The sequence below is a fragment of the Bison bison genome, unplaced genomic scaffold (assembly GCF_000754665.1).
Source record: "Bison bison bison isolate TAMUID 2011002044 unplaced genomic scaffold, Bison_UMD1.0 scf7180017864530, whole genome shotgun sequence".
NCBI classification, from domain to species: Eukaryota; Metazoa; Chordata; class Mammalia; order Artiodactyla; family Bovidae; genus Bison; species Bison bison.
In genome coordinates this window covers 7,281,703-7,291,797 of record NW_011495080.1, presented here as the reverse complement: position 1 = coordinate 7,291,797, position 10,095 = coordinate 7,281,703, and the positions used below count along the sequence as shown (strand labels likewise).

At 38.4% G+C, this 10,095-nt stretch overlaps 1 protein-coding gene across 2 annotated transcripts in view; it reads right to left on the bottom strand.

Annotated features, from left to right (window-relative positions):
- Positions 1-10,095, bottom strand: part of TMEM209 (transmembrane protein 209) — a 32,173-nt gene that overhangs the window by 15,060 nt on the left and 7,018 nt on the right. For both annotated transcript variants that reach the window (XM_010831676.1, XM_010831675.1), the window contains exons 7-9: positions 4,978-5,153; positions 4,094-4,165; positions 1,843-1,939 (exon numbers count right to left, since the gene is read on the bottom strand). In XM_010831676.1, the coding sequence (XP_010829978.1) occupies positions 1,843-1,939; positions 4,094-4,165; positions 4,978-5,153 (345 nt within the window). The remainder of the gene's footprint in view (positions 1-1,842; positions 1,940-4,093; positions 4,166-4,977; positions 5,154-10,095) is intronic.

The window sequence follows — 10,095 nt, the reverse complement described above, 5'->3', positions numbered from 1 at the left end:
CGAAGAAGTGATGCTTTTGAACTGTGGTGTTGAAGAAGACTCTTGAGAGTCCCTTGGACTGCAAGGAGATCCAACCAGTCCATTCTGAAGGAGATGAGCCCTGGGATTTCTTTGGAAGGAATGATGCTAAAGCTGAAACTCCAGTACTTTGGCCACCTCATGGGAAGAGTTGACTCATTGGAAAAGACTCTGATGCTGGGAGGGATTGGGGGCAGGAGGAGAAGGGGACGACAGAGGATGAGATGGCTGGATGGCATCACTGACTCGATGGACTTGAGTCTGAGTGAACTCCGGGAGTTGGTGATGGAGAGGGAGGCCTGGCGTGCTGCGATTCATGGGGTCGCAAAGAGTCAGACACGACTGAGCGACTGATCTGATCTGATACATATGTCCCCTCCCTCTTGAAAGATCTTTCTATGAAAACTAAAACTGAACAGTTTTCATGATTAAAGTAAAAAACAAAACAAAAAAACAACTGACTGATTGGGGAATACCGGAGTGGGTTGCCATTTCCTTCTCCAGGGGATGTTCCCAAACCAGGGATTGAACCTACACTGGCAGGTGGATTCTTTACCACCAGGAAAACCCACTTTCCAAATTTTCTACACTGAACATACACATGTTGTTTTTGCAGTGATAAAACAATGTTGTTCTTTCCTAAAAAACACATCACATTGGTAAAATATGAAAGATACTTATTTTTATAGCTTATAAAAAATCTCAAAAAAGTTAACTATAAGTTCAAATAATACTACCAAGACCTAGGAAGTAACCCTTCTAACTCTGCAGTCAGAGAGCTCTGGCCTCAAATCACTGGGCTAGTTACTTTACCTCTCTGAGTCTTAGTGGCCTGTTCCATAAAACAGGCACTAAAAGCTAGCTTTCAAGGTTAATGTGAATGTTGTGTACACTACATATAAAACATCTGGGGACTTCCACAATGCAGGGGGCCCAGGTTTGATCCCTGGTCAGGGAACTAGATCCCAGATGCTGCAACTAAGTAAGACCCAGCACAGCCAAATAACTAAACAAAAAAACTGGGGTACTTAGTAAATTGGTACTTTGTTGTTCAGTCGCTCAGCTGTGTCTGACTCTTTGTGACCCCTTGACTGTGGCACGTCAAGCTTTCCTGTCCTTCACTATCTCTCAGAGTTTGCCCAAACTCATGTCCACTGAGTCAATGATGCCAGTACTTTAGCAATGTACAATTTTATACTTAACCCAGAGAATAAAGACTGATGAAAAGATACCCAAAGCAAGTGGAAAGTGTTAATATGCAATCGAAAGCTTTTACATATTTCAAAGAGAAATCCATTCTCTAGAAAGATCTGGTTGACTAAAATACTCCTTACATTTTTTAAACTTCACTACTTAGCACTAAGTAAGTTATAGTATATATACTTTAGGCAAATTATATTACACTAAACTTTAAGTTTTATTTTTAGCAGATATTTGAAAATGGGGGATTTTAAATTAGCATTGTTATACATTTTTTATGCTTTGTACAATTTTGTAATTAATATCTAATAAGCTACTTGTATCTTGAATATATAAAGAACACCTACAACTCAATAATAAAGACAACTCAATTTAAAAATGGGTAAGGGGGGGAATAAAATGGGTAAAAGATCTGAAAAGGTATTTCTCCTAAGAAGATATACAAAGGGCTCAGCACATGAATAGATGCTCAGTATTATTAGCCATCAGGAAAATGTAAAAAAAAAAAAAAAAAAAAAGAAAAAAGGAAAAAAGGAAGCTGTTAAATAGCCCATTACAAGAAGAAATTTTCCACTTGGCAGATTCACTGAAGGAACTCAAATGCTGGGCTCTGTTCTCACATACCTCCTATTTGCAGCTCTGGACAACCCATTCGCCTCATCTGCGTGCTGACAGACTCAATCTCTTGCACAAGCGGCACTAATATTGTCTCGTTGATCCACTAGGGAGAAATGAGATGAATGATTTTACACACATAATTTTAAAGCATTTCTCAAAAGATTATTTTCGTGAAAGTTTTTTTTACCGTCTTGTACTTGAATATTAATAGAGTACATAGTGAAAGAGAATGGAAGTAACAGCAGCCACAGTTACAGAGTTAAGTAAATATGCTAACAGAATGCAAGTTAATGAAGTTATACTCTTAAATCAGATATGCCTGTTTGCCTGTTTTTTGAAGATATAAAATTTACAGTTACATGTTAAGTTTTTCTTAAATTCTTCTATGATTATATATTAATACTTAGCTAAAAGGATCATCTTTAGTTTTTATTTCTAGGGTAGTTAGTCACATATTTTTTACTGGTTTGTGATTAGTATAATAGTTTTTTTTTTTAGTATAATAGTTTTTAAAACTAGCATAACTGATTATCTCTCAGCAGGCTCCCTCAATTCCCTAACCATGTGGAAAATGGATATTATTATGTTTAAAACTAGTTTGTAAATACTATACTATTCACTTTAGGACTAGGAATTTCAAACGCCACTTTGCATGGTACGTGAAAAGACTGTTCAAAGAATCCACACCCAACCTGGTTTTGTGTTATGGGTTTTGGGTGTGTGTTCAACACCAACTTCAACTACCCTTTCTGCTTCCACTACCTTCCACTACCACTGCTTCAACTACCCTTTCTGTTTAACCATATAGCAGAAGGATGAAAAAAAGTTTCAGATCAAATACAAGTTATACAACTCTTAATAAAATTTCTGAATTAAAAAACCTCTGAAAATGATGTGTTTTTATAATTTAGTTAGCAAGAAAATTTGATATATTGGCAAGACCTGAATTGAATTCCTGTGTAACTATTTTTAGACTTTATCTTACTCAGCATGATTGCTCATATATTTTGCTGCAGAAACAATAATGTGGTTGATTACTGAGTACTAAAAAGACCCTGCTACTGTATTATAAAATATATGGTATATGTATACACTGCTTTTCAAAAGAAACTACATAAAATCCCCTAAATTTCAGAACATTGTAGCCTAAGGAATTCAGATCAAGGATTGTGTTTGCATTTCTTCCAAGCTAATACTCCTGACCAAGACTTTGTCTTTTAAATATATTAGCATTTTTAGATAAGCCTATAAGTGGAAATAAAAGGAAGTACAGTCCTAGGACATCATTTCACTTGTTCATTCTTCCAACATTTATTAAATGTATCCTACTTGCCAGCCACACTTAGGCTGCAACAAAATTGTCTGAGGTGCAGGAGAGAAATCGAGGCCTCACTCCTAGGAGGCCTCACTGAGTAGTTCTAGGGCTGGCTACGGAATTTTTATTCAAGAAAGCCAACCAGGCTTCTGGTTCAATAAAGTAGCCTACTATTTTCACCATACCCTCTCTTGATACCCTATGTAAATTACAGCAAAAGAACAAAAAATGAGTACAAATAAATGACTTCAACAAATAATATTTCCAGAAGATGGGGAGTTGGCGAGTAAATGGTGGAGGATGAAACAGTGGAAGAAGCTTCTACAGAGTCTAAGTGGGGCTTCCTGCAGTGGAGGAGGGGCCAATTTACCCCCTAGACTGGGGACATGTGGGTACTACAGAGAGCAATAGAATGAGGTAGGGTTGAAACCAGGAAACTCACTCTGTATGTGGGAGAGCTGGCTTTTGCCAACCTCCAGGCCAAAGATTAGAAGGCTCTTCTCATGAAAAATTGAAGAAAAGGATACACTCTGAAGCAGCTTCAAGTATATGTTATGTTCTTTAACACTGAAGTTTTCAGAGAATAATGACTTCATTTTTGCTTCCCTCACATGTCTAGACACACAACAGGCTCTAATAGGAAAGCTCTCTGAAAAGCAAAATTGAGATGTTGGGAAAGGGAAGATCTTAACAACTAAATACACTGTTCCTTTATCCACTCAAAATACGGTGATTTGCTAAGTGTTGAGGGGAAAAGTCCCAAGAATGCAGACACCATATGGTAAACGTCTTCTTCATCCTTGTGTGTGTCACCCATAGTGCAGTTTTAGTAATATTTAATTCTGATAGTCTAATAATTAACATCTCTAACTGATACTCTAATAACATACTTTGTATATAAAGAGGCACAAACATTGTCCACAGAGTAATGTCAAAGCTCACATTTCTGAACTTAGCTGTCCATGAATCCATATGATCAAGAAGTTGTCTATTCATAGTTACTCTTGCCCAAACCTGTTAAAAAAAAAAAAAAAGTTTAGAATGAACAATCAGTGAGGAAAAGTCTTGCCAGGTTATCAGTCATCCCTTACCCCACCCTCAGATATATTTTGAATACTTTGTAAAAAACTTCACGATCATCAATACTGACCTGATTAACATGTAGTAGTTGCTATTCATGCACATACATTTCAAATTCCTTACATTGGTATGTTCAAAGAATATTCTTTTAAGAAGAAAATTCAAAATCCTTTATTTGGTACTAAACTGATGAAACTACAAAATGTTCCATATCAAATGTATATTCTAGTCAAATGTTCTAATCCAAATGTTATTTTAAGAGCAGGAATCTTGTATGTGTTAAGTACAAATAGATACTTGAGGTATCTTTTTATGAATGAGTGCCACAAAATGTTTTAGGTACGACACCAATGTTAACTCTGTGTCATAAAGAGTAAAATGTAGAATATAATTCAATTTTCAATACACAAGTTAGCTAGGGGTCTTTCTAGTGTTTGAGAAAGTGACAGTGAAGTCGCTCAGTTGTGTGCGACTCTTTGAGACCCTATGGACTGTAGTGGTTTGCCATTCCCTTCTCCAGAGGATCTTGAGACCCAGGGATTGAACCCAGGTCTCCCACACTGCGGGCAGACTCTTTACCATCTGAGCCCCCAGGAAAGCCCCTTTCTAGTGTACAACATGTGCCAGATTTACATTTCTAGCCAGTAAAAGTGGATGTTACAGAAAACAATTTCCAGAAGTAGAAAAGAAGACTTTCAAACAACCTGTAAATCACAAACATCAAGTCACTTTCATTTTCCATTTACCTCCTCTGCAGCTTGTTTAGAGCTGAGATCGGCTTCATCTTTGTTAGCACATGGCGCCTGAGACCTACAGGCAAGCTGATACTGAAACTTCTTCAAAGTCTGTGCATAATCCCCCACAGAACGGCTGTAGTTCCAGAAAGTAGGACTGGTGGGAGGCGAAGTAGAATCTGGGCTTCCTACAACGATGAATGGAAGGAGTATCACAGTATGGTGTAGTAATTTTGATATAAGGGGCTGGTATATGAGCTCTGGGTATCTAGGAACCTATGCAATGGCAACCCAAGACAAAGTCTTCTCTCCTCCCAACATTATCTTTTCTTTAGAGAAATGGAGTGCTCATGCTAAACATTAAAAAGAACTTTTTCTGAGCAGTATCACTTTAACAGCCATGAGATTTCTAAGTGGTTGAAAGTGTCTGCTTATTTTTGTTGTAAAATTAAGCTTGTTTCATTCTCTAAGACTTTCCAATGATTCAGAGAGAAACAAAAGACAAATTTCATCAGGAAATAAATAGGCTAAGTTCTTGCTTGAATTTTTAGAAGCTCTTTCTGAATGGGATAACTACCGCCTCCTATTAATATACTAGTCTTTTGGCTAGCAGCTAAACTCACTCTTCCCAGCGCTACACTGTGGTCTATTTATAGTTTAGTAACTCTTGTCTTGTATTAAGAGACTGTCTGCCGATTACACTTCTAGGTTTATCATTTTACTTTTAGGAAATGTAAACAGTCACATTTAGGGACTTAATACCACAGGGGACTTTACCACAGTACTTACCACATTTTAAGGTTTGTCTCCTTTCCCAAACAAAATTTGAGCTCCTCGAGGGCAGGGAGTATTTTTCCCCCTAGTATCTAGTACGTGTGTGCTCAATCGTGTCTGACTCTTTATAACCCCATGGACTGTAGCCCATCAGGCTCCTCTGTCCATGGAATTTTCCAGGCAAGTATACTAGAGTGGGTTGCCATTTCCTACTCCAGGGGAATCTTCCCAACCCAGGGACTGAACCCACGTCTTTTGCATTAGCAGGCGGGTTCTTTACCACTGCGCCACCTGGGAAGCCCAACATCTAGGACAAGTCGTTAATAAACAGCAAATTTTCAATGACAATTATATGATACTTTGCTGTTGTTGAGTCACTCAGTTGTGTCTGACTCAGTCATGTCCGACTGTGACCCCATGGACTGCAGCACCCCAGGCTTCCCTGTCCTTTACCATCTCCCAGAGCTTGGTCAAACTCATGTCCACTGATGCTTAGGAAGAGTTTATTTTTTTCAAAGTTTAACTGATGTTAAAATATCAATTGATATTTAGTACCCTCACAGAAAAATCACAAAGAGAGACTAGTTTTTTTAATCTTAGCAGTATTTTTAAAAGGCATGATTGTAAAATAATAAAACTGGTCTTCTTTTGATGTTTAGAGGCATGGAGGATGAGAAATGAAAGGGACATGTGGCAGTATTTCAAGTCACAGCATCAAAACCTTGGAGGTGAGCCAGTCTTGTGCTGGTAGCATTGGTGAAAGTATGCTCCATACTGGCATAAAGATAATAACTATGTATAATAAAGAAATATCACACTTGGTGTGATATTTCCAAGTAGAACTTCTGGCAACATTGACTTAGAAGAATGAATACTGTCAAGAAAAGTTTTAAACAAGTACAATGACTGAATACATAGGGAATAAAAAAGGAAGAGACATGGGGTCATGATAAGAGCAAACAGTTTACCCTATTTTGACTAATTATTTTGACTGTTAATTTTAAAAACAGTAATCAAGCTTTCTGAGGGCAAACCTGAACTTAAGGAAAATTTCAAAGAAGTCTGGCTTTAGATGACAAAAGTTCTATGTAGATGACAGAAATCCAGTTTTATATCTGTTGTACATGAGCTAAAGTACAAGGAAAATATATAGCAAGAAGTGACACAACAGGGCCTCTCTATAATGACCATCACCACCAAAATAGCACAAAATCCACAACTGGACAACCCCAAAGATGTAAGAATAATAAAACATATAATTTAAATGAATAATGGAGCTTGCAAATATGTAATAGGAATAGCTGCTAAAAATGAAGAGGGAATTGAAAATCAGAGTGGCCAGTGGTCCGTGTGTGAAGTGATGCTGCGGTTGCTCTGGAGAATTTTGTAGGCTTTGGGAAACCTGTCAGTGTGGACTTCAGTGCCTGGGAACTGGAAATGTGCATACAGGTATCGGGCTAGACTGAGGCCTCCTTCCTACCTCTATTCCCTGCACCTGGCACACAGCTGAGGACCTCAAGGGGCTGTGTTCTCAGTGGATAAGGAAAAGAACATCTGTTCACTGACACCAGGAGGTAACAGGGAAGCCTGTCTCTCTTAGATTGTTTTTAAAAAGAAATCCCCAGAGATTTAAAAATTACAGCTCCGCCTTCATGTGGGTTTACTGCACCCATTTATACTCCCTGTAAGGTCCAGGAACCTCCAAGCCCAGAAATTACTTAAATTAATTCAGGATCAATGATATTCCTCAATCACCGGATAGAGGCAAATATGAAACTGCTAGGAGGAAACAAAAGGCTTCCATCCAGCCTGCCTAAGACCGAAACAGCACAGATGAAACTCTACCGAAGATGGGCTTACCAAAAATGAAAAATGCGTAAAACACAAAGAAACATATCTCCAAGAAAATGCATCAACAAGAAAAAAATGTTAGTATGTAATCAAGAACTTTAGATAATGGAGCTACTGGACAGGAATTTTAAAGTATGCTTAAAGTGACTGAGATAAGAAAAAGAATGGAAAACATAAGAACAAAGCAAGATACTCTAAAATAAATCAGGCATATATCAAAGAGAAGCAAATAAAATGTTGAAACCAGAAAAAAAAAAAAAAAAAGACAAATTAAAAAACTCAATGAGTTAAACAGCAGTTTAAAGTTTACATTAAAAAGACAGAACCATCAGTCCTAACTGGATAAAACAAACTGTGGAGTGAGGAATAAAACAGAATGCTCTTCTTTATAGCAGAATGCCAAAATACTAAATGTACACTGAAGAAACGGAAATATTAGAAAGTCTCCCTTTTGCAACTACTACTGTAGTAACACTGGATCATCAATGGATGCTAAAACTGCTGGAGGGAAAGACTGCTTAAGGGAACAGCATAGTCCTAAGTCTCAAAAGCATCATACTATATAGATTGTTCAAAAATTACAGAAGGGAAAAGCTACTATGAACAAACTGTGCCATCACTATGACCAGGAGATCCAATTTAACTTTGCCAATAGAGGGACAAATAATATCATGTATCCTCTGATGTGATGCACTGAAAGGAACATACCACCAGCTAAGTTTTATTCTTGCCAAAAAATATTTAAAATGAATCTAACAATGAGAAAACCATCACACAAATACAAATCTACCAAACTGGCCTTGTATCTTCAAAATGTAAATGTCATAAAAGACAAAAAAGAGAACAAACACTCATAAATGGTCCAGATGAAAAAAGACTAAAGAAGCATGACAATTAAATGAAATATGTGGTCCCTGACTGGATCCTCCATCAATAAAAGAAAAGAGCTACCAAGGTCGTTATTGGGTCCACTGGAGGAAAGGTAAATATGAAGAATAGTAGTAACTTAAATATGAAAATCATATGGTAGTCAGAAAGGAAAATGTTCTTGTTCTTAGGAGATGCATGTAAACTACCTTCTGAGAAACCTGTGTACAGGTCAAGAAGCGACAGTTAGAACCAGATATGGAACAGATTGGTTTCAAATTGCAAAAGGAATACAGCAAGGCTGGATACTGTCACCCTGCTTATTTAACTTCTACGCAGAGCACATCATGTGAAATGATGGGCTGGATGAAGCACAAGCTGGAATCAAGATTGCCAGGAGAAATATCAACAACCTCATAAATGCCGATGATACCACTCTAATGGCAGAAAATGAAGAGGAACTAAAGAGCCTCTTGAGGAGGGTGAAAGAAGAAAGTGAAAATGTTGGCTGAAAACTCAACATTCAGAAAATGAAGATCATGGCATCTGGTTCCATCACTTCATGGCAAACAGAAGGGGAAAAAGTGGAAGCAGTGACAGACTATTTTCTTGGGCTCCAAAATCACTGCAGACAGTGACTGCAGCCATGAAATAAAAAGATGCTCCTTGTGAGGAAAGCTATGACAAACCCAGACAGTGTATTAAAAGGCAGAGACATCACTTTGACAACAAAGGTGTGTATAAGTCAAAGCTGTGGTTTTTCCAGTAGTCAGGTATGGATGTGAGAGTTCAATGATAAAGCAGGCTGAGTGCTGAAGAATAGATGCTTTTGAACTGTGGTGTTGGAGAGGACTCCTGAGAGGCCCCTAGACTGCAAGGAAATCAAACCAGTCAATCCTAAAGGAAATCAACCCTGAATATTCAGTGGAAGGACTGATGCTAAAGCTGAGGCTTTCAATACCTTGGCCACCTCATGCAAAGAATTATCGCAATGGAAAAGACTGACGCTCGGAAAGACAGAAGGCAAAAGGAGAAGGTGACGACAGAGGATGAGATGGTTAGACAGCATCACTGACTCAATGGACATGAATTTGAGCAAGCTCTAGGAGATAGTGGAAGACAGAGGAGTCTGGCGTGCTGCAGTCCATGGGGTCACAAAGAGTCGGACACGACTTAGCGACTGAACAACAAACAGTATATGTGAGTGTCCATTTTCTCATTATTGGAGAAAGGAGTTATAAATCTGTAAAGGAAGGAGGCTAAGACAAACCCTGTATAGTTGGACTGGAATTGGAGGTATCACAGGAACTTATGGTTTTTAATACATATAGATGGATTCCCTGGTGGCTCAGACAGTAAAGAGTCTGCTTGCAATGCAGGAGAGCTGGGTTCGATCCCTGGGTCGGGAAGATCTCCTGGAGAAGGAAATGGCAACCCACTCCAATATTCTTGCCTGGAAAATCCCATGGACGGAGGAGCCTGGTGGGCTACAGTCTGTAGGGTTGCAAGGAGTTGGACACAACTGACGGACTTCACTTTCACGGAGGGATGGAGAAATATACAAGTGTGTGTGTGTGAGTGTTTCCATATCTGTTTCCCAGCTGTCTGCCCAGTGGACTTAAGATTAACCATGGCATA